At 43.8% G+C, this 24,667-nt stretch overlaps 1 protein-coding gene across 1 annotated transcript in view; it reads right to left on the reverse strand.

Moving 5' to 3' along the window:
- The window catches only part of Akap12 (A-kinase anchoring protein 12), an 88,568-nt gene that overhangs the window by 35,898 nt on the left and 28,003 nt on the right, over positions 1-24,667 (reverse strand). Inside the window, exon 2 of the mRNA XM_076858130.2 lies at positions 8,151-8,265. Within this exon, the coding sequence (XP_076714245.2) occupies positions 8,151-8,265 (115 nt within the window). The remainder of the gene's footprint in view (positions 1-8,150; positions 8,266-24,667) is intronic.

The raw sequence follows: 24,667 nt of genomic DNA on the forward strand, positions 1-24,667 counted from the left end.
CACAGTCCTGACCTTCAAAAGAGTCAGCAGAACTGCAGGAGAGAGATGTAATCCCTTGTGGACATATTTATGAAACCATCTATCTCTTTTGTTTTCCTACCTGGATGATTATGTATCAAGTTATTCTGTTTTTTAAAAAAAATTAGGTATGTAGGGCAGCAGAATGCATTTTGCTTCACTGTACACAAACGCAGCAAACTTTTCGTTTCTCTGGTTGTACATGATGTAGTGTCGCACCCTATGTGGAGTCATACGTGTACCTGGGTAATAATGTCCATCTCATTCCACCATCTTTCCTGCTCCCATACCCCACTTCAAGTTATTCTTGAATAAAGTTTCCCCTCTTCAACATTTATTTCCAATGAAATTAAAACTTCAAATCTGAAGAGTGGCTTTTAAAATCAGATTAACAAGAAAAATCATAGAACTATTTTTATTAAAGGCATAGTGAAATTACCAAGCAGATTCCCACTGCCCACGATCACTTGGTCTTCAGTAGCTAACTCACAGCGAGGCTTCGAGTTCCCATAACCAGCAATATTGATGATAGTCAGAGAATTTCAGAAATGGATGCAGATGCTCATTTTACAGATGAAAACTGACTCTTAGAGAGATGTATTCAAACGAAGGTCACCCAGAGAAAGAATAATTGAGCAGACTTTTATATATTTCAGTTCCCTGAAATTAAGGAATTCAGAATGGGGTGGGAGCTTGGAGTCTTTCCTTCCTCACCCCCACCCCTGTTTTGTTAAATTAGACAACTTCATTATAGTTCAGAGGGAAACAGTCTTCTCTGTGCATCTCTAGCTGCTGATTAGTTAAAGGAAAAAAAAAAAAAATCTGTTTCTTTAAGGGTGAAAGCAGTAGAATATCTGTAGCAGAAATCTGTCGATGACATAAGTAATTTCAGAGCACCCGTGCTGGAAATATTGCTAGGGAACAAAGGAACGAATCCAAACCAGTTGCCAGCACTTGCACACCATAGCACTTTCACCTCAGGTCACGGCCCGTTCTGTGTGTGTTCCCAAAACATCACCAGACAGGATACAGCTTGAGAAAATGTCATGCGACAGCCCTGCATTTGAAATGCCTACTGAGCGCTCCCATTTGGTAGCATCACTAGGAAACCTCATTTAATCCCAGGCGGGTCAGGGTCAGAGTCCCCATTTGCAGACCACACCTGAAAGCCAACAGCAGGCGCCTGTGAGGGCCCAGCCCCGTGCACTGAAAGAAGGATCCGGCTTGGTTACCGCCCGAGCAACAAAAGAAAGGATCTGTGAATAAAATCTATAAAGCAGCAGTATTTGGGCGGGAAATGAATGGGCACAAAGTTAACAAACGAACCGATTCCCCTTACCCATATAACTAAAAACACAGGGAAAAAATAATACCATTGTGAATTTTAACTCAAAACTGTCTTCATTTATTCGAATATTTATTGAGTGTATACTATGTTCTGGACACTATTCTAGGCCCAGAGGATTCAAAGGACAAAACAAGACTGGGGTGTGGCCCAGTGGGAGGGCACCTGTCCAACAATAAAACAGAATAGAGCACCCCCCCCCACACACACACACACCCACTGACCCAGGAACTCTTTGCCTTGGTGATTCTGTTTTAGAGGGTAAGAGACAGACAGAAGGACAGAGGTCAGCAACTACTATGTAGAAAAAGGAAGGCAGAACAGAGGGCAGAGATGGAGGAGGCAGGAATTTCTTCTTGAAAAGACTAACAAGATATCAATTATGTGCGAATTGAAATAGAAAAGGAAGCAAACCCTAAGTAGAGAAAGCAGACTTGCACAGCCAAATGAGTATTTGCAGGGGAACATTTTTTAAGATCCAGCACAGGTTTTAGAGCACCCACTATCCAGATACGATTACTAAATGTTCAAAGCAAGGAAGGATTACTTGAACTCCCGTTTGGATTTTCTGTCAGGTAACAAGATCCGCAGGGAGGGCTGCCATTACTTGGCGTCACCTTTTGGCCTTTCCACGTCCCAGAGGAACTTTACACCGGGAACTGGAGGGTTCAAATTTAATAAAAGCAAAGACAGTGACATTAAGCACCATTAGGAAAACGAAATTCTCCACAGTGTTGCAAATTGGACTGTTAGATGACTGAGCAGGGAATTCTCCACTTGTGACTGGATCTGGGGGATAAAATACCAGTGTAGAAAAGTGAACTTCTGTGAAATATGAGGAATATGTCCTCTCAAAGACTTCTGCTTCAAGCAAAGTTTTATTTGTTTTTCTTAGGGGACCGAACATCCTCCAGGACCAGCGGGTACAATGGCCATGTGTTGATCAGCGTGACAAAGCCTGTTCATCTGCTCAGCTGGCTGATACAGGAGCAGCCCCCTGCACAGTGGGAGATGGCAGAGCAAAGCACCCCCTGACCAGAAGCTGCGGTGCACACCTGTAATCCCAGTGACTCCGAAGGCTGAGACATGATGGTTCCAAGTTCCAGACAGCTTCGACTATTTAGCAAGACCCTGTCTTGAAATAAAATGTACAAAAGACTGGAGACGTAGCTCAGTGATAAAGTGCTCCTGGGTTCAATCCCCAGTAACTAAGCTATTAATTATTTTTAAAAACACAAGCAAGAGGGGAAGAAAAAAAAAAAAAAACTGCTTGATGCTGCTGCTCCATGACCATTGCTACGGTGTAAATGTTCTCGACTCCGGGTCTGCCAGTGAGAACAAAATTACTTCAACCCGTGAGAGGAACACCTTTGCTCCCTTGCTCACACAAGCAAATGCAACATGAAGGGCGGAGGAAATGTGGTTTTCACATTTGCAATGCCTTGCTGCCACGTACTGCAGAAAAGCAAATAGAGAGTGAACTCCTTCTAAGTGACACATTCAAATGTATCAAGACCTAGCTGGGTGCAGTGTCCCATGCCTGTAATCCCAGCGGCTCGGGAGGCTGAGGCAGGAGGATAGTGAGTTCAAAGTCACCCTCAGCAACTTAGTGAGGCCTTAAGCAACTCAGCAAAATCCTGTTTCTAAATAAAATACAGAAAAGGGTTGGGTATGTGGCTCAGTGGTTCTGGATTCAATCCCCAGTACCCACCCCTGCCCAAAAAAAATGCATCAAGACCTGAAACAATCTCCTGATTACTTATATGTTGCAATGAGTTCTGCAGTGCCGCAGTCTCTGGCTGGGCACAAATCACGAGTCTCCACACAGCTTGTAGATTCAAACAGCAATTCTTTATTCCCGAACTCACACTGGCCGTCTACAAACACGTTCTGGGGAAATCCACGTTCTCTGCCCAAATCCACTCTCTGCCCAAATCCACTACTCCTGGGCTTCTGTCTCCCAAATATACTGTCTGACCCTAAGAACTCAAGAGGAACTCAGCAGCAGGATAGCCCTATTCTAAAGGGGGAACACCCTAATCTCCTATTATGCTAAACCTGGGACACCCTAAACAGGGATCCGCCCTGGTCCTTGAGCAAGGTCACCTTACATGCAATGTCCTGCAAAATGTCCTATTTCCATGAGTCCTTCCACTAAAGAAACATGGGGGTACGCTGGCAAGGAAATTGTCATACCTACTTGGCTGATGGCTCCCAGCACTGCAGACCTTTATTCAGCAAACCATTATGTTATTATCAAAAGAAATAAGATTGAGTTTTTTTATTTAGAAAGATTGATTTTCCTCATCTGGGGAAAAAAATCCATTAACAGATACTATGATTAAATTTCTTTTTTAAATCTACAAGTTGTTCTAATTTACAAAAGTTTTAAATCAAAAACTGGCCCTAGACCAAGATGTTTCAAAAGTCATTCTTTGTTTACCTGTGTGTGTTTGTGTGTGTGTGTGTGTGTGTGTGTGTGCGCGCGGGCGCGCGCGCGCGCCAATGAGAATAAATGCCTAGGACCTTGAGCATGCTAGTCAAGCCCCCTATCACTAAGCTGCACCCCAGATCAAAAGTCATACTTGCTTGAGTGCACAAAGAAGAGAACCCAGGGGAATTTTACCTCTGAGCTACAACCCCAGCCCTTTTTTCTTTTGAGACAGGATTTCACTTAAATGCCCAGTTTGGCCTCAAACGTGATCCTCCTGCCTCGCCCTCCAAGTGGCTGGGATAACAGGAGTGTACTACCATGCCCAGCTCATTTCATTAATATTTTCAGCAGAAGCATATTTGCCATGAACCTAATAGCACTTGCCCAGCCCCTGTGAGGGCTAGAAGTGGCTTGCCTTGGCATAACAGAACTGTCCAGCTGGGGATGAAAGCCAAACTACCATTTGCACATGAACAATTTTGATTAACTGATAAACCCATTAATCACCTAAGAACGCACAGGTGAAAGGGACTGAATCACCAAAGCTCTAGCAATTTGCTGTGGTTTCTCCACCCACTTCACTGTAAGTAAATGTTTATGTTCATCCCTGATGGTGTATGCTTTCCAAATGCCCCCAATTAAATAATCGTCCAACCCCTCCCACCCTGTAGATACACATCTGACTCTGCTGTTCAGCTTAGAAAATATTTAGTAGACAATTTTTTTCTACCATTTAAAGAAAGTTTACAAGGAAATCAAATTCTGTTTTATTGTAGGAAGAGGACTGGTTCTGAATTACCAGTATTTCCAGTTTCAAAAAAAAAAAAGCCAATGAGTCAAGGTGGATAAAATTATTTTTACTTCTGGCTCACCCCCCACTTCACCCCCTGCCCTCTGCCATGTTGGGGATGGAATCTGTGGCTGGGAGCATGCTAGGCAGGCACCCTACACTGATCTACACTCCCAGCCCCATAAATACTGTCCTCACATTAGCATAAAATCCCCCTAGCAGGCTGCCCCTTGTTCGCAGTTTGCTCCCATCAGTAGATCTTGCAGATCAAATGCCGAGTGCCACTGCTGGCCAATCCTCCTGGGAACCAAGACGGGTCAGGCTTGTTCTTATTTTAGTGGGCAGTGGTAACAATCAATGTCCCCCAAGTCCTATAATTGTTTACATACCAAACTATGCCTTTGCTTATATTACAGCTATATATATGTTGTAGATAGTACTTTTATGTGGTACTGAGGATCAAACCCAGTGCCTCACATGTGCCAGGCAAGCGCTCTACCTCTGAGTCACAACCCCAGCCCCATTTCAGCAATCTTGCAGGTCCGATTCTGATTTCCAGAAATAACCATCAAAATCTAACCATAGGAGGCTGGGGAAACAGCTCCGTGGCAGAGCGCTTGCCTAGCATGAGTGGGGATAACAGGTGTGCAGCTCTTTTCTTTGATATTTTCAGCAGCATCAGGTTTGCCGTGGAACAAATAGTTGAATCCCCAGCACGGCAGGAAAAAAAAAAAAAATGTGGTGTTTTTCCAGGAGCAGTGGCATACACCTGATCGGGAGTTCAAAGCCAGCTTCAGCAACTTAGCAAGGCCCTAAGCAACCTAGGGAGACCCTGTCTCAAAATGAAAAATAAAAAGGGGCTGAGGATGTGGCTCAGTGATTAAGCTCCTCTGGGTTCAATCCCTAATTTAAGAAAAAAAAAAAATCTAACCATAGGTTCACACTGATGATAGAAGAAAAGAATGAAAAAACATGTTCAATAATTTAACATGAAAACTCTGTATTTACATTGCTAGGCTATTAATTATCATCTGGCAAGAAGACAGAATAGAGGAAAACACAAATAAATATCCCAGTTGCCAAGGGAATCACAATTGTGCCTATCGCAGGGAAAGCCAACTCCAAAGGCCCTGGGGAGTGCACCTGGTGGGAGCCCCCGCGACTGGCCTTGGGCCACTTGAGGGAACATTAGCCCCTCCTAGAAGGCCAGGCTTTTCCAGGATCTTTTGAAGGACCAAGTGCCACTCTTTCGGCATGCAGCATGTGGAGACTGCTCAGATCCCCAAGGCCAGCTGTGGTCAGAAGCCTGGGTCAGCTTGGGGAGACAAAGGAATACAGTCACAGGGTGGAGACAGAATTGTTTTCTGTAAAAGTCAGTGTTTACCAAGTGGCTGAAATGTACGAGAGATCACATCTGGACTGAAGGACGAGGTCCAGCAGCAAACCTCCAGGAAACAAGCCGCAGATTAAACATCTCCATGCTATCTGGGATTCTGTGGAACATGCCCTGCCCCCTCCCTCCCCCTCTGTCCATGCTACACCTCAGCTAAGTCAGAAAAAGAGCTCACTGACCCCTGCACTCCCTTGGTGGCATATCCCAGGGGTGTCTCCTTGTCCACTAAATATTTTCTAAACTACACTCTGCTTTCAACACCCTCTTATCCAGCCCCAGATCTCCTGTCTGGGCTTTCATTCTCCTTCCTTCAGTAAAACTGCTGGGAGCACACTGTTCCTCCACGTGGGTCAGCCTCGGACTTGTCCTACACAGTGCGCAAGAGCTTACATGTGGCAATCAGCTGACTTGGGTCAGAGTCTTGGAATGATCCTATCCACCTCATAAGGGTGCCCCATTAAAGGTGATGATGTACAAAAGGCATGGCTCTGGGCCGGTGATAAAAGCAGATGACCTCTGGAGAGGGGGGCTCCTCAGTGACAGAGCACTTGCCTCCATGCACCAAAGAGCCCTGGGTTTGAACCTCGGCACCATGCAAAAAAACCCAGGAGGCATTACCTCTTCTTTTCCTCACTTCTGCTGGTATCTCTTATCTTTTTTTTTTTTTTGGCATGTTGCTAGGGATCAAAGCCAGGGCTCATGCATAGTAGGCAAGCGCTCTACTACTGAGCTACACCCCAGCCCTTTCCTTGACTTACCTAAATCCTACCTTCCCTCGTCCCCAGATTTCAACCCCACCCTTGACCTTTAGGCATCACTGCACCTAGACTCTGAACAGCCCTCAGCTCTTGCAAACTTCATTAGGTAATCACCAAGTGAACTTGCTTTAACCTTCCCCAGATCACCTTCTTGCCACCCTAAGCAGAGGACCCTTTTCTTAGCTCTTTTCAACCCCCTATAAAGCAAGCAGCACAGTGCTCTGGCTGTGGTCAAATCAAAAACTGCTGCTGCTCGACTGGATTCAAAAGTGAACGTGGGAAGGACAAGGCGCTGGGCTGGGGAATTTGAGTTGGGTCCATTCCAATTATTTTTGGTGGATATTATTTGAAACTCTCACACTAGGTCAGGCAAACACTCCGTCTGTGAGACTGTGTATATTTCTAACTTTATATGGTGCCTGTGGTGCTACATAGAGACCAGTCTTCCCACCAACTTCAAAAGCAGCTCCCGGCTTGAAGCTGCGCTGCGGGGGCAAGAACGAGAAGAGAAACGGTTCCACGTGTTCAAAGAATCTCATGTCACAGAGGCCACGTCTAGTCTCCCATCATAGGACTTTCCCCTCTCTCTTCATATTTCATATTACCATAAGGGTCAGCCTACTGTAACCAAAAGGTTCTTCAACACGTAGCCTTTCACTTCCCACAAGAGACCAACAGGTCAAGGTGCTCGATGCTGATCCCACCATATGACTCCCCACCCCATGAGCTAAGATCAATTGAGTGATACTTTGGCCAAAGACTCACGCTCCAGTAACCATCCCAGGATCTCCAAGCTCAAGAGCTATAAGACATGCAGGCACATCATAGTGTAGATACATATCTTGTAATGTCTCTACCATAAAAAAGTGTGCAAGTTTTGCAGGCTTCTCTCTATAGACATTTGTTATTTTCATTTATAATCCGGGAGGACGCTGGGGGTTGAACCCAGGGCCCAGTGCATGCTAGGCACTGCGCTATACCTCAAGTCTCCGACTCTTCTAAAGCACCAGGACTGCAGTGTTTCCAACAAGAATCCACATTCAACATCAGACAAGCAGTTCAGACAAGGCAACAATAATTTTAATTCAACCTTTTAGTTTATCAATTCAGCTCATTCCTGAGTAATTTTTGAAAAGATGTTAAGTTCCAGATAAGCATGTTTAACAGAAAAGAAATATAACTTGGAGATCTAAGCATTGAGGCTACCCTGAAAGTCGGACAAATACTTCCTTTTGAAGCCTACTGCCTGCTTTTGTTGCTAACTTCATTCGCCATCATGAATTATGAGAGTGAATTTTTTTTTTTTTTTTTTTGGCTGAAAATATGAAGGAAGTGAATTCCCAAAGGTCACTGCAAATGCTGTTTGCCCTCTGGCCCCTGGTTTCCTGCCAGAGTCTCCAAGGATGGCTTACCATCAGTGACAATGACGTCTTCCTCCTGGCCATTCAGGGCTCGGTCCTGGAGGCTGAGCTCTTCTTGCTCAGCTAAGCCATTCACGGTGGACAGCTGACCATTCTTCTGTAGGAGCTGTGAGGAAGACAAAGCCAGGTGAACTTCAGTTCTCAGGACACATGAGAAGCAATGACACAATGTGGTGATTTCCAGAAGACAAGAAACAGGGAGGCTCAGTGGCAGGGAAGAGTGAAGCCCTGCATTCACCTGAAAGATCCAGCTCCCTTCAGAAGGAGCTAGCTGCTATCATGACGCAGACGGGGCCTGGTATCTGCGGGAGTCTCTGCACCGGTCATTCATTTATTCACTCATTCACCTGAACACCAGGTAGGACATACATATCCTTCGGGACAATTTCAGAAATAACAATGAGTAAGTCAGGTGAGTCCCCACTCTGAGCTTGCACACTACTATGGAAGCCAGGCTTGTTTGTTTATTTATTTATTTTTATTTTTCAGTGCTGGGGATCAAACCCAGGGCCTCGCACAGGTGGTCAAAAGCTCAACCACTGAGTTACCTCCCAGCCCTAAAAATGTTTTTGACTCTGTCACCTTCTAATTATACACAGGTTATGCATATTTAACTGGAATATATAAATGACAAGGTGCCCTCAGGTTAGAAGGCAGATGTTTAAACAATTAATTGCTAAATCGTTAGCTCTGCTAAGGGTCACAAAGGAGATGTAGACAGAGCAAATGACAATAACCAGGGGGCCCTCGCCCACGCAGGGGGCATCCCCAAAGGATGGTCCACGCAAAGAATGTTTTCATTTGCAAAAACAGTAAGGATATGTATACATACCCTCATTTTTTTTTTTTTTTAATCCTGAGAAAAGAGGTTAAAAGTTTCTTGATTTTTGCTTGCTTGTTTGTATGGGGATTGAATCCAAAGGCGTATTACCATTGAGCTATGTCCCTAGCCCTTTTTAAGACAGGGTCTTGCTAAGTTGCTTAGGGCCTCTCTAAACTGCTGAGGCTGGCCTGGTACTCGTCAGCCTCCTGCCTCAATCCTCCAAATCACTAGGATTAAAGGCAAGCACCACCCCACGCAGGTTTGAGATAAAGAGTATTAAGCCAGGGCTGAGGATGTAGCTCAGTTGGTAGAGTGCTTTCCTCACATGCACAAGGCCCTGGGTTCAGTCTCCAGCACCACCAAAAAAAAAATTAAAATAAAAATTAAAAAAAAAAAAAAATTTAAGCCAAATAAAAAATAGCACAATAACAACTATTAGGAACCTAAAGGCTTCAATCATACTTTGTAAGTGGTACACATTTCCATGTGTCTTAAAACCAATGCAAGCAGGTGCCAATATTTCCATTTTACAAATAAGGACACTAAGACTCAAAGCAACTACGGAGGAGTAGGTCTTCCTGCTCCCCACAGGCCCCAGATCAGCCACCACAGTGTGAAGTCCAGGTCTACCAGCTGCTACCAGGGCCTTCCACAACACTTCAAATTGTTCAAGACCCCCACATAAAACACAGGTACACACAATGGTAAGTTGACAGAGTATTCCCTAGCACCAGACCTGCCTGCTACCAACAAAACTCAAAGAGGGCTGGAGGTGGTAAGGTGCAAGGGCCTGGGTTCAATCCCCACCACAGAAAGGAGGGGAGAGGAGAAGGAGAAAAGAGAGCACCCCCAACCACAGAAAGGGGAGGGGGGAGGAGGAAAAGAGAGCAACCCCAACGTCTGGCACTCCATTTAATATCATCTCACCCTGCTTACAAGTCAACAGATAAGCCCCCAAACCACGGGCTTGAGTCAGTCTTGAAGACACAGTACGCTCAAGACAGTCCACCCGAAATCCTTGATTTGTGCTAAATTGATTTCACCTGGCTGTCTCCTGCGCCCAGCAAAGCTGTCCTTCAACCGAATGCGTTTCCTCCTGAAATAACAGCACTGTACTTTAATAGTGATATTACAGATGGAACAGTTGGCTTCAAAATGCCCATGCTGAGTCCATTTATTAAACAGAATACTCAGATTACATTTCCTCTTAAAGTCTTCTCTTACCAAAATATGAAAGATGGGAATTTTAAATGAAACCTAAAGACAGAAGAGAGGGGGAGGTGTCCCCACAAGGCCCATCAGCAAAACTGTCAACGTACTTTAAATACCATTAGTGATGTGCACAGGCGAGATTTGAATTTGATTGATAATGTGAAGAGCTGGGGGAAGGGAAGGCAGGAGCCACATATTTTTGTGAGCTACGTGTGATCTCAGTAATCTCCCCCACCCTTGGTACTGGGGATTGAACCCAGAGGCCCTTCACAGTTGAGCTATATCTCCCATTCTTTTTTTTTTTTTTTTTTTTTTAATTTATCTTGTTTTGAGACAGGGTCTCACTAAGTTGCTTATATCTGAAACTGTCAAAGTGTCCATCGTGACATGAAACTGAACAGGGAACATCAGAAAGATACCCTAATACTCAGCTTCAGTACCTTGACTTCAATCAAAGTGCCTCTTGTATATTAAGTTTAGAGCTCTACAGAGCCTCTAAATAATTCTCATAATTCTTTGTGAATTATCTAATGAAAGGCATCTTTAATTGGAGCCAAACTGAGGATCTTTAAATATGAAATGTTTGTAGGACACAGGCACAAACTCCCCTTTACAAATCTTGCAGAAATGGTACATAAGCTGGGTTGTGGCTCAAGTGGTAGAGTGCTCACCTAGCACATGTGACGCACTGGGTTCAATCCCCAGCACCACATAAAAATAAAATAAAGATATTGTGTCCACCTAAAACTAAAAAATAAATATGTAAAAAAAGAAATGGTACAAATACATGATAAAGTACATTAGATGGTAGGAAAGAAAAAACAAAGTCTTAAAAACAGGTCAAAATGGACATGGTGGCACATTCCTGTAATTGCAAAGACTTGGAAGGTTCAGGCAGGAGGATCACAAGTTCTAGGCCAGCCTCAGCAACTTGGTGAGCCCTAAGCAACTTAGCAAGAATAAAAAGGACCAGGGTGTGGCTCAGCAATTAAGCAGCCCTGGGTTCAATCCCCAGTACCAAAAAACAAAAACCAACCAAAGAAACCCAACAACAAAAAAAACCAGGTCAAGGCCAGGAGAGGTGGCACAGGACTGTAATCCATGTGCCACTCAGGCTCTGAGGTAGGAAGTTACAGGTTCAAGGCCAGACTCCACAATTTAGTGAGACTTTGTCTCAAAATAAAAAAAAAAAAAAGAAAGAAAGCCATGGATTCAATCCCCAGGATTACAGAAAGAAAAGAAAAAAGAAAGACCAGAGGTGAATCGCTAGGCCTTCTTATATCCTAAATAAAACAATAAGTTAATCGGGGAGCAGCCATTGGGATGAGTCAGGGTAACTCTACTTTAGAAAGGCACTTGATGCGTTATTATCTTTGGTAGCAGACAATTTATGACAGTGACGTTATTGAAACTGAGTTTGGAGTCTACCTTATTGCATGCATAGCTTGGGCACAGCAGGCATACCCACAGGCAAAGTCCTAATAAGGATTCAGTTTGTGACTTCATTCCCAGTCACCTCCCATGCGGCCACTGGGATACTTCTGTCCTCTCGCTTACAGATGCTTTTGAGAATCTGGGGTGTTCTTACAGATGGCAATTCATTTTTCCCATCTGAAATAAAGTGATTTTTGTTTTCTTTTTCTCCCATTCTAAACCATCTAGATTTCATACTATTATTAAAAACTCAGGTACTCCTGGAAGTTATTAATGGGTTAAAATCACGTCAAGTTGAAACACGTTGTTTTGTAACTTTATGATCCTGCTCATTGGGGACACCTTTCTTTTAAACACATCTCTTGCTCATCTTTAGCCGGTATCTCTCTACCCTCTACCTCAAGTGGATTTATACAGAGCTCTTCCTAGACTGACTCTGAATGAGGTAAGGACACAATTTAGAGGGGGCTGGGATGCAGCTCAGTGGGAGAGTGTGTGTCTCGCAAACTTAAGGCCCCAAGTTTGGTCCTTAGTACTACAAAAACAAACACAAGAACAAAAAGCAATTTAGGGGTTCCAGGGGTGGAAGGTAATGAAGCCCGATGAGATAGTTCAGGGAGAAAAGGAACATTGTAATTCTCAGTTTCCAAGCAAGAAATAAGGAGGAAATTTGCGTTTCACTTTTCACACTGGAGCTGCTTCGCAAAGTTTTCTCCACCCATCTTGGACTTTGTTTTACAAATGCCTTTATTTCTTTTGAGACAAGAATTGGACTTGAAAGACATACTCCTTACACTTCAAGGAGAAACCCAACCTTCCCACTGGATTTGTGTTTCAAAAAAAAAAGGGTAAACACCTCCTTTGAACAAATCAAAATCCTAAATGTTTTCAAGCTTATATCCTTCGAGTGGGTCAGCCAGAGTTTATTCCTGCAAAGTATTACCACATTACAACTAAGCAAGCATTAAAAAAAAAAGAACCTCACAGGCTTCAAGAAAGTGTTTTCTTCTTGTTTCTATAAAAACAAATGAGAGGGCTGGGGTTGTGGCTCCGTGGTAGAGCGCTTGCCTAGCATGTGTGAGGCACTGGGTTCGATTCTCAGCACCACATATAAATAAGTAAAATAAAGGTCCATCAACAACTACAAAAACCGAGAATATCCAGAATGGTAGCCAAGGCATTGCAGAAAAATGATGAGACTTCTCTGTTCCCCTTTCCTCACAGAGCGCTGCCTACCGCTTACTTTGAACCCCCTCTGCAGAGCAAGCGGTGGGACTATGGCAAGCTTTCATGGATTTGTTAACCAATGAAGAAACACATAGGCTCTAATGGCTGCCAAGAGGCTGGGGGAGAAGAGGGTCTCCTGTAGAATAACCGTTTCCACCACAGCAGTGACACGCCCTGAGCGACAGTCTCACTGGATGGCTGTAGGGTGGGAAGAGGTTCCACGTTCCTGGTGTTCCCAAGGTACACAAAGCTCCAACCAGTGTGATCTACCCCACCTAGGGCACTCAAAGCCAAGAGGAACACAGTTACGTGGCCATAACCAGAAAGGAGCCAAAGGTCAGTCAATGTGACAAGCACTCTCACACAAAGAATCAGAATTAAAAAAGATTGTCTGCAGGAAATTGTAAATCCCATGACAAAACTTACAAAGAAAACTCCTTTTTTCTTCCCTCTGGTACTGGGGAAGTGAACCTAGGGTTGCCTTACCACTGAGCTATATCCCCAGCCCTTTTTACTTTTTATTTTGAGACTGTCTCTTTTAAGTTGCTGAGGCTGGCCTCAAACCTGTGATCTCCTACCTCATCCTCCTGGGTGGCTGGGATGACAGGTGTACGCACCACCGAGCTCAGCAAGAAAACTCTTTAATGTGAGAGTGTGTGTGTTTCCCCTTCATTCCCATAGAAAGTGTTCTGACATTAAACCATTTAAAATGTCAAACAGAAGAAAATAAAAATGGGAATATAAATCAATCAACAATTCCCCTCATGAGCAATTTGAAAGATGTACACAAATTTTAAATGTGCACACCCATTGGCTCCGTCTGCCATGTCTGAGAATGGCTTCCCATATTATGCAGGTATCGGTGCAATGATGTACAATACAGTCACTTGTAAAAGAAAAACGTCTGTAGGAGTCCATCAGTAGGGCTGGAGGTACAGCTCAATGGTAGAGCTCAATGGTAGAGCCTGGCATGCGTGAGGCCCTGGGTTCAATCCCCACCATTTGATAAGTAAATAAATAAAACAAAGTCATAAACACAGTACAGAAATTTCTTTTTTTTTAAAAAAAAAGGGAGTCTAGCAGTGGAGTGGAAGAGTCCAACGTGAGCCATTCATACCACAGACAGTGTCCAGGGGTGGGAGGTGGGAAGGGAATGAGTTAGATGGGAAGACATCCCCAGTAAAAGTAGAAAAATGCAAGATGCGGAGGATCACTGAATCTCTTAAGTGTTTAAAATAAAATAAAAATGACCTGCAGATGGAGTGGAGGAGGGGAAGGGAGGAGGGGAAGGGGAGAGGGAGAGCCTGGTGAAGCACATTAAATCTTTACCAGCAGCTGCCTCCATGGATCTGTCCTTTGGTTTTATCCTTCTTGGAGGGGAGCTGGGGGAAGACACGTGGTTTTCTTCTCCTACATTATTATAATGGTGAAAATACATGCAGCCCTAAGATCCATAAATTCTGAGCTTGTAAGTATGCTAATGGCCTGGCTTTCCAGGGCTCATAAATCTTTAAAAAATCATCCAAGCCAACAACCTGAACTGTTGGAGCTGAAACCTCTCTGATGGCTTCCAAATGTCATTTGCATATGAATGTCTTCAAACTATAGAAAATATGACCACAGGCAGACCCCTAATTTACTCAGGAGGCTGAGGTAGGAGGACTGCAAGTTCAAGGCCAGCCTCAGCAACCTCGTGAGGCCCTAAGCAATTCAGTGAGGCCCTGTCTCTAAATGAAATATTTTTTAAAAGCTCAGTGGTAGAGGGCCCCAGGGCTCCATGTTCACGTCTGAACACATACACAGGTTCACGCACACAACAGTGAAATGTTCTGGCCCTTGGTAATGATGCCATTTCTAACAAGGTCAAGGTCAAGGTACATAACAAGCAGTGATAAGACTATCTGGAATGTATATTCATTTTCCAAGCATTTAAAAAGATTTAAGGCAACCTAAATGAGAAAATTATGAAGAGGCTTTTAACCAGCAAGATTTCTCAAAGAGAAAAAATGAAGTGCTTATCAAGTTTCCCGAGGTATTATCAAAACTATTGCGCCAAAAGCTCTCTCCAACCACATGAAACTGAGAAGAACACGCACCCCAGGGCGGGAGTGATTCTAGTGACCTCCAAAAATAAGAAGTCCTTATCTCTGAGAAACTGACCTTGAGAGAGATCTCTTTCCAATCCCAGTTTCCCTCAGGGAAGAGACAGAAGGCCCTCCTCAGTGTGAGGAAATCCCAGAAATTCTGAGCTTTTTAAAAAAAACTGCAGCTGATTTTGATTTCAGGATTTCTTTCTACTCTTATAGCCGGCAAAACCAAACCACCAACAACAAAAGTCCCCTTAGTGACTGGTGACGGTCAACATGGCTGAACTAATCTGAAGAGCTCAGACCCGGGGTTTTCACCTGGTCACCCTCCGCCAGGCTGTGCTCTCATGGGTCTAGCCCACTTGATGGAAATCGGCACAGTCCTGCCGTCTGACCCCACAAGTGCCACCAGTTCATGTCACAGGTCTTTACTTGAGCCTGCAATGCTATTCAACATCACCAACCAAGGACCAGAAGCAAAACCTGACTCTGCAAATAACATCATTCATCCCATCTCAATACATATGGGTTTAGAGCAGTTTCGTGATGCTCTTAATTTAATCCTAGTGTGAAAATTCTGATTTTTAGAATGGAAAGATTACTCTCACAGCACAAGAGCTCAGGGGTCTGTAAATGGCTCTTGTGAATGCATCTGATATATACATCAGAGAGTCTCTGACCACTGTCTACAGATCCCTGATTTTCCTTTCTTATAATTTTCAGTGAAATTCATCCTGATTTTCCTTTCTTATAATTTTCAGTAAAATTCATTAAAGTGGCTTAACATAATTTTAGGAGGAATAATTCAAACTTACATTGGGACTCCAGTTTGCTTTTAGCTTGCAAAATGATATTTCAACTGAACTTAATATTCACATTCAAACATTCAAACTGTTTTGTTTTGTCTCATTTGTAGTGCTGGGAATTGAACCCAAGGGTGCTCTACCACTGAGCTACAGTGCCAGCCTTTTTATTTATATACATATGTATTTTTTTTTTTTTTTAATTTTTAGACAGGGTCTCCCTAAGTGCCCATGTGATCCTCCCGCCTCAGGCTCCCAAATCACAGGGGTTACTGTCGTGCACCTGGTCCAAATATTCAAACTGTTGAGTGTCTTAGAAAATAATATATCTCAAGGACTTGGCAACTAAAGGCAAACTCATTTTATTAGAAGTGTTGTCTACAAATTAGGCCACTCAGTCTCAAAGACCATGTTTCAAAATGGTTCAAAGAACATCAGTATAACAGGTGGATCAACATCAGCATGAGGCATTATCTTAGAAGTGCTCTGGGCTTAAATCAGCTGTGGAAACGGCTCTAGACAGAGTGGAGCTGATGGACTTAGAATTTAAAGACTCTTTAATGTGCATCCTGACCCTCTGTGGACAGGTTCACTGCATTTTAAAATGATTTGCCCAAAGAACCCCTCCTGAGCCACATCTATTAACCTCATCCATGACTGAGACACCAAGGACACATACAGAATGTTTTAACACACAACATTTCAGTCAAATATTCTCCCGCTTTAAAAAGTTATAGTTGTTTTTAAAAGTATTAAAACTCCTGGGTTCTCTGGGAAAGTATGCAAAAGAAAACAAAGAGCTCTAAATCTGGTTAGGTGGGAGATCAACCATGTTGATTTCAGGCAAAGGGAATTTATAAGATCTCTGCTTGAAATGAGGGAAATGAAAGGCACCACCTACCAGCAACGGCAACTCACTCTGCAGAGATCTGCTGGAATTCCATACGGGTAATAGCGCCCTTGTAATGTTTGAAACACCCAGGACTTTAGGTTGGCATCATATTCAGGACAGAGAGGTGTTCAGTAATCACAATTGGAGGAGAATCTGTGACTCTTAAACCACATCTGATACGGCCAGTGTCCTCCTCTGTGTAGTCACCGTACAAGAATTGCTGGAGCTGGGGGGAATCCCTGGTCTCTCAAGAAATGTGTCAACAGGGGCAGATGGTGTTATAACATTCCTAGTTAAAACTACTACTCATAACCATGAAGAAACAAGCAAAAAAGAACTCTAATAAAGAATGTGAAAGACTGTACTCTTTTTCCCCCTCAACTTGCCTTAAAACAAGAAAACACAACCCTATTTATACGATAAATATAATACAAACGTGTCTCAGGTAGCTTTCTATTGCTTTGACAAAATACCTGAGATAATCAAACTTAAAAAAGAGGAAAGGTTTACTTTAGCTCACAGTTTCAGAGGCTTCAGTCCATAGTTGTTTTGCAATGCTACTTTTGGCCCATCCAGCACAACACATCATGGAGGAAGCATGTGGTAGAGGAGGCCTGTTTACCTTCTGGTGGCCAGGAAGCAAAGAGAAAGTAGGAAGGGTCCAGGAGCATGCCCCCAATGACCTACCTTCCTTCCATTACGCTCCACCTCCTGAAGGTTTCACCACCTCCCAACACTGCCATAGGCTGGGGACCAAATCTTGAAACCACTGCAGCATGATCAAATCCTTCTAAACATAAATCTTGCTATTCAAGCAAACTATGGTTAAAACTAGGTGTTCACTTGCTGGGAAAGACTGAGTGATCCAGCAATTCCAATCGTGTCTTGGGTTAAGGGCAGAGGACAAGCCCCACTCTCCCATTACTTCCCATTAGCCTTCGAAGCAATGAAGTTCCTCTAGAAAAGCAGCCTCCTGAGCTCTCTTGGCTACCCACTGACTTTGAGTCCCAGATTAGGTCAAGTTAGACAGCACTGAGTACAGACCCCGAGAGCTCTCTGTTCTAGTGCCATGACCTTCATCAGTCAATCCTCCGTCCTACTGAGCTGTTACAACTAGAAACCAGCCACGGCAGATTAACTGCCATCATGCATCCCAAATGCAAAATAAGCAAAAGATTGCTGCGAAGAGCTAGGATAATAAAAAACGAGTAACCTCAAAGCACAATGTGGTGTTCGGAGACACTTCTGACAATTCCAGTGATTCTCACACCTGGTTTCTTCTGAGCCCTGCGCCAGGGAATTCGCACTAGGTTTTATTTAGAGCAGATATGGAAGTCAAGATCCCAATTCCCACTTAACTCCTACACACCATATCATATTCAAGTAATTACTCTCGCATCAAGTGGCGGCTTCTCTCTAAGGGGTCTGCCACTTGATAGTAAAATAATTACATCACATCCTTGCTTAGGAAATTTCATTACAAGATGTGTTTTGAAATCCACTGCCTGCCACAGAAAATCTAAATAGTCTCTTGGCCTCAAGATAAACAGTTGTGATGAAGGAGGAAACCATTATCATCAAGTGAACTTTAGATTTTAAAGTTCAAAAACACTTTAGATGCTAATATTACTTTCTTCTAATCAAAGGAACGCTCCTCAGATGCCAGTATCAGAAACTTCACCGTGCAGGGAGTTAGATGGGAAAGCTAGACAGTGTCCAAACCTGTACAGTCATCATCTGGTTTCAGGAGAGAAGGCCTAAAATAAAAACCAAGAGGCAGAAACAAGAAGGTTTGTCACACAAAGCTCTTCTCCCGTGTTGAGAAAGGATGTTGGTTCATCAGCCCAAGGTAGTAGGAACCGCCACCTTCCGTAGGTTCTTCCCCATGTTGCCAATGACAAAGTAGAGGCAGGGGAACAGCTGTTTGTCCAACCCTGGCAACGTGTCATTCAGTTCAGAGGATCAGAAATCACTGTCAAAGTGAAATGCCACCCACGGTCAGTATGCAAATGCGGCTGTACAGCCTTTGAGCCTCATGGTTTTAAAGGGTTGCCGATTTCTTTTTCTAAATTCAGTTAGAAACAATTTATTGATCACCCCTTTGCTGCTTCACTTCAAAGTCTATGTTCCATTCTGATTGAAAAAAAAAAAAAAGGAAATGAACAAACAAAATTGCTTTTCTTGTTTTCCATGGAATGCTCTTCATTTGCAAGGCCCTCCTCAGGTAATAAGAGGATGCTATTGTGTTCTACTCCAAATCCTTCTGCGCAATCACTGAGAAATTTAAGGTACAGAATAAAAAAAAGCAGCAAATTGCTAATCCACGAAGACCCGTGCTGGGGTTGCTAAAGAGCATCTTACTGCTTCCCAGGCTGGATCCTAAACCACTTTTCAATTGATTAAACGTCTCTGCCTTGCCTGCTTCTTTCTGAAGCCTGCTGAGCCGGGCTTTGCTGTCAGAATGTCCCCTGGCTGCAGTGGGTAGGAGGAGGCAGGCAGAAAGGGAGGGAGTGGGAGTAGCTGGACAGCTGGCCAGGAGAGTTAGGTTAAGCCATCCCAAGGGACTCCAAAAAAGACCTCCCTATTTGTGAGGGGGAAAAATAAGTTTCCTGTACACTGTCACGTGGATTATTTAATAAAGTCATTAAACATTTATCTCTGATAATGGATTTGAAGATGCCGTTTTGGAGAATCCACTTAGGGTTTTTTAGAGGGTCAATAGCAAAATTACAAGGATAAATTGAGATGGGGTTTCTGACAGGTATGTTGAGCTTTGTGCTCTGCAGAATCCAAAGGCCTGCTGCAAACCAAAATAAAGGTGGCCTGAGGCCAGTCAGGCCAGTCCCACCACTCCCGGACACAGCTGGCGTTCCTCACTTTGGGTGGAGGAAACATGAACTCTGCCTAAACCCCAATTCACAGAGGCAGAAGGCAGACCCTTCCCTAGATCCCTGGATCCAGCTTATCGTCCTACAGTGAAGAGGCCAAGGGGAAGGGAATCCTGCCACAGCCATTTGTTAGATGACACCCGGGAGCAGACTTCTATCCCTGGGCCTCAGTTTCTTATAAAATGGGGAAAGGTGCTTTGAGAGTTGCTGTGGCCACATCCCAACCCAATTCAGTCAGAATCTCCTAAAAAGGGGGATTCCTAGTTTTAAGGTTCCCCAGGGGATCCAACAGGCAGCCCCGGTCTCAGAGGCAGGATGCCAACCAAAGACGCCTGGCAGAGAATGGCAGGGGGGATTGAGCCATTTGCAGCAACTGGAAACCAGCTTCCAAAGGAAAGAAAATCAGAAGGTCTCTGTGCAGGTAAGTTTACAGGAGGGAGTAACTTAGGGGATTGGAGGGGGGAGGAGTAAAGAAAGGATTAAAAAAAATAAAAAAATAAAAAAATTTGTGGAGGTTGGGACCCACCTCTGCGGGCAGTAGCAGGGGGAGGTGGTAGAGCCCTGGAGACATAAGCAAATCTACATGAACCCTAACCGAACTTTGAGGTCTCGCTGCCAGGACCAGTCTGTTGGGCTGGGGGTCTCCCAGGGGAGCACTGACAAGTAGAGAAGGGACGGCTGAGCTCTGTGAGGGAGGCCCTGGAAGAAGCAGTGAGAGCAGACACTTCTCCACTTTGTCTACCCAAGTCCAGCCTGGGACCTGGCTCACCACGAAGACCTCATGGTGCCCCCGCACGCTCTGCCCACCCAAATCAGGGAGCACAACAGGAAGGCCTTCTCCATCCCAGCCATTTCCCCACCCGTGGACTTCATTCGGGCACTTGAACTCGGCAGAAAAGGAATTCAACGGTACTCATCTCCGTAAGATTGATATATGTGAAAGGAACTGGGGCTGTAGCTCAGTGGTAGAGTGTTTGCCTGGCATGTGTGAGGCAGTGGGTTCGATTCTCAGCACTGCATATAAATAAATGAACAAAATAAAGGCCCATCAATGTCTAAAAAATATTTTTTTTAAAAAAAATGTGTTACACTCTTACATTGCTGGTGGGACTGCAAATTGATGCAGCCAATCTGGAAAGCAGTATGAAGATTCTTAGAAAACCTGGAATGGAAACTCCATTTGACCCAGCTATCCACTCATCGGTTTATACCCAAAGGACTTAAAAACAGCAAATACACGGACACAGCCACATCAATGTTTATAGCAGCACTATTCACAATAGCTAAACTGTGGAACCAACCTAGGTGCCCTTCAATAGATGAATAGATAGGGAATCTTTAGTATATATACACAATGGAACATTACTCAGCATTAAAAGAGAATAAAACTATGGCATTTGCAGGTAATGAATGGAGTTGGAGAATAATGCTAAGTGAACTAAGCCAATCCCCAAAACCAAAGGCCGAATGTTTTCTTTGACATGAGGATGCTGACTCATAATGGCGATGGGGAGGAGCATGGGAGGAATGGAGGAACTTTAGATAGGGCAAAGGGGAGGGAGGGGAAGGGAGGGAGCAAGGGGGTAGGAATGATGGTGGAATGAGTTAGACATCATTACCCTGAGTACATGTATGAAGTCACGAATGGTGTGAAAATACATTGTGTACAATCAGTGACTTGAAAAATCGTGCTCTATATGTGTGATATGAAATGAATTGCACTCTGCCATCATGTATAACAAATTACAATAAGGAAATAATTTAATAAAAAATGTGCTAGAAAGAATTTTTCCATCCATTATGACTGTTCTAACAGATTTGTGTTGGTCAGTACATTTCTCCGGTCTCTATTGGAAGCCCCACCACCTTACCCTGGTCACCACCTCCATATCCAGCAGCCACGGGCTCCTTGTCCTGCAGGCCAGCCGATGGCTCAGACATCCCAGGGAGGCACACCTACAGGGACATATGGCAGCTCTGGCTCCTTTTCTCTCTCTTTCCTGGTTTTCAAAATTACTGAGGGAAGCAGTTATAGTGCACATACAGGACCCTTCACATAGGAACATGACCCTATGTGAGGAAAAAGGAAATGGCATTCCTAAAGAAACAGACATTCAACAAGAGGAAAAGCCCCTCAGAAACTCCTGGGCTTCTGACTTCTGACTTTGTTGTTTGGTACGTTTTTGCTACTAAATCTATCCCCTCCGACCTTTGCTTCTGAGATACATAGGTCAGTCTAAATATTCACTAATACATAAGCAAATGCTCTAAAAAGCAGTGCATAATTTAAAATGCATTCACAGTCTAGCCAAGTATGATCAATTTGCAGAGGCCTGAGAAGATACAGAAACTTCCTTTAACAGAGAGATGGGTATCTCTTCATCTCTACTTAAGGGGTGGCCGTGTCTAGTTCTGTTAGAAAGGTACAATTGCTGTGAACGTGCCACTGGTATCTCACAGATGTTTTTAAGCCAAGTGAGGTGGCGCACACCTGAAATCCTAGCAACTCAGGAGGATGAGAAGGAGGATCGAAAATTCAAGGCAAGCCTGGGCAACTTAGCAAGGCCCTAAGCAACGTAGCAAGATCCTGTCTCAAAATGAAAAGTAAAAAAGGGCTGAGAATGAACATCTCTAGCAATTAGAGAAATGCAAATCAAAACCACTCTAAGATTTCATCTCACTCCAGTCAGAATGGCAGTTATCAAGAATACAGACAACAATATGTGTTGGCGAGGATATGGGGAAAAGACACACTCATCCATTGCTGGTGGGACTGGAAATTGGTGCAACCAATCTGGAAAGGATTCTCCCAATGGAGAATCCTTGGTAAACTGGGAATGGAACCACCATTTGACCCAGCTATCCCACTCCTCGGTCTATATCCAAAGGACTTAAAAACAGCCTACTACAGGGACACAGCCACATCAATGTTTATAGCAGCACAATTCACAATAGCTAAACTGTGGAATCAACCTAGATGCCCTCAGTAGATGAATGGATAAAGAAAATGTGGTATATATACACAATGGAATATTACTCAGCAATAAAAGAGAATAAAATTATGGCATTTGCAGGTAAATGGATGGAGTTAGAGAAGATAATGCTGAGTAAGCCAATCCCCAAAAACCAAATGCTGAATGAGTTCTCTGATTTAAGGATGCTGATCCATGATATGCTGGGAGGAGGTTGGGAGGATTAAATGAACTCTAGAAAGGGCAAAGGGGAAAAGGGAAGGGAGGGGAAGGAAGGGAGCATAGGGGTAGGAAAGATGGTGGAATGCAATGGTCATCATTACGCTAAGTACAATATGAAGACACCAAGGATGTGACTCTACTTTGTGTACAACCAGGGATATAAAAAATTGTGCGCTATATATGTAATATGAATTGTAATGCATTCTGTTGTCATATATAACAAATCAGAAAGAGAGAGAAAGGTCTGGGGATGCAGCTCAGTGGTAAAGTGCTTGAGTTCAGTCCCCAGTACAAACAACAAAACAAAACAAAAACCCACACACCAGAGATGTTTTTGAAAGAGTCTGCTTATTAGGGATTTGTCACAAATTTACAGGAAAAAATTTTAGACTTGCAGCACTGGGGATCAAACCCAGGGCCTTGCACATGCTAGGGAAATGCTCTACCACTGAGCTATACCACCACCTTTGTTGCAAATTTAAAAAAAAAAAAAATTAAAGGAAAGACAGATAAACCCATATCCTGTGATATGTAGTTTAAAAAAATTTTTTTCAGAAGAATACAAGCCTAAGATGAGCAAATACTTGCAGTAGGTCTTAATTATGACTTGAATCTAAATGATCTTATACAAGGGCATTTTCCATTAAAAAAGGAATCCATTAACCTTATTTATAAATCATAAATTCTAGCTGTCAAAGAAGCTTTTAGGGCTGCCAGCTATCACAGAGACCATCCAGCAAGGCCATTAATACCCTAATTTTTAGCTTCATCAGTAACACAGTGAACACAGGCCAGGCCTTGCTCCCCACAGACACACCCAAGGACTCTGCCTGGATTTGGGAGGCAGAAGACATTACTTTGAGAGAGATTCACTCCATCCTCTAAAAAGCTGTTTTTACTTCTACATAGGAAAGGGGTGGGGGTGGGAGGAGTAAGGGGCAATTCAAATGCACCCCAGACCCTAGAAAATATGAATTCAGCATTTCAGCAATTCTCTGAAGTCCTTATAATTCTATCAACTTGAGAAGAGCACTTAATTATTTTACTACCTATGGTTTACCCCCATCCCTGCCACCCTTACAACTGGGCTCCCTGCTGTGCCAAGTGACCACAGTGACTTTGGTTCTTCTTCTTTAATGGTGCGGAGGACTGAACCCAGGGATGATCTACCACGGAGCTACACCCCCCAGTTCATTTTACTTTATTTTGAGACGGGGTCTTGCTAAGTTGCCCAGGCTGGCCTCAAACTGTGACCCTCTTGGCTCAGCACCAAGTCACTGGGATTATAGGCATGTGCCACACACCTGGCAACTTCTTCTTCTTCTTGACTAATTTATATTAGGCCTGAGCTCTGGAGCTCTGACCACTAACCTTCTCAGAAGCATATCATATTCAGGACGCAGTCAAGGTGGGGCAGGTACTCTGTTTTGCTGCCTGGGTAGACAAGGAATAGAAAGTTCAGTCCATGCTACAGACAGTAGAAACTGCTCCTTCCTTGACTACTTGGCTCCAGACCTGGAGCAAACGAAATGATTTCAAGATGGATGGATTCTAACTGCTAGGGAGACCATCTCCAGTGCTCACACCGGAGGTCTACAGAGGGGAGCTGGCTTGTCCAGCATTCTGGTGTTTAATTGTGCAAGCCCACACTCACCTAACCAGGTCGGTGGCCTCTCATGAGTAGCGTGGGCTTCTGGGAAATGCCTGCCCCTGCTGCTGTGGACCTGAACCTCGGTGCCAGCAGAGGAGAACACACACGCGCAGTAGGGCAACAGAGATGGGCAGGCGGGGCCACCTTCCCTGCTTTTTGAAATATGAACAAAAACCCTCTCAGCTCAGTGCTCTTTCTTCTAAAGCAAGCTTGCTGCTCCCAGGGAAAGGGCTGTCCCTAAACAAATGACCTATCAATAACGCGTTCCCAAAGTAGTTTTGCATCTTTTTAAAAGTA

Source organism: Callospermophilus lateralis, chromosome 6 (assembly GCF_048772815.1).
Source record: "Callospermophilus lateralis isolate mCalLat2 chromosome 6, mCalLat2.hap1, whole genome shotgun sequence".
Taxonomy (NCBI): Eukaryota; Metazoa; Chordata; class Mammalia; order Rodentia; family Sciuridae; genus Callospermophilus; species Callospermophilus lateralis.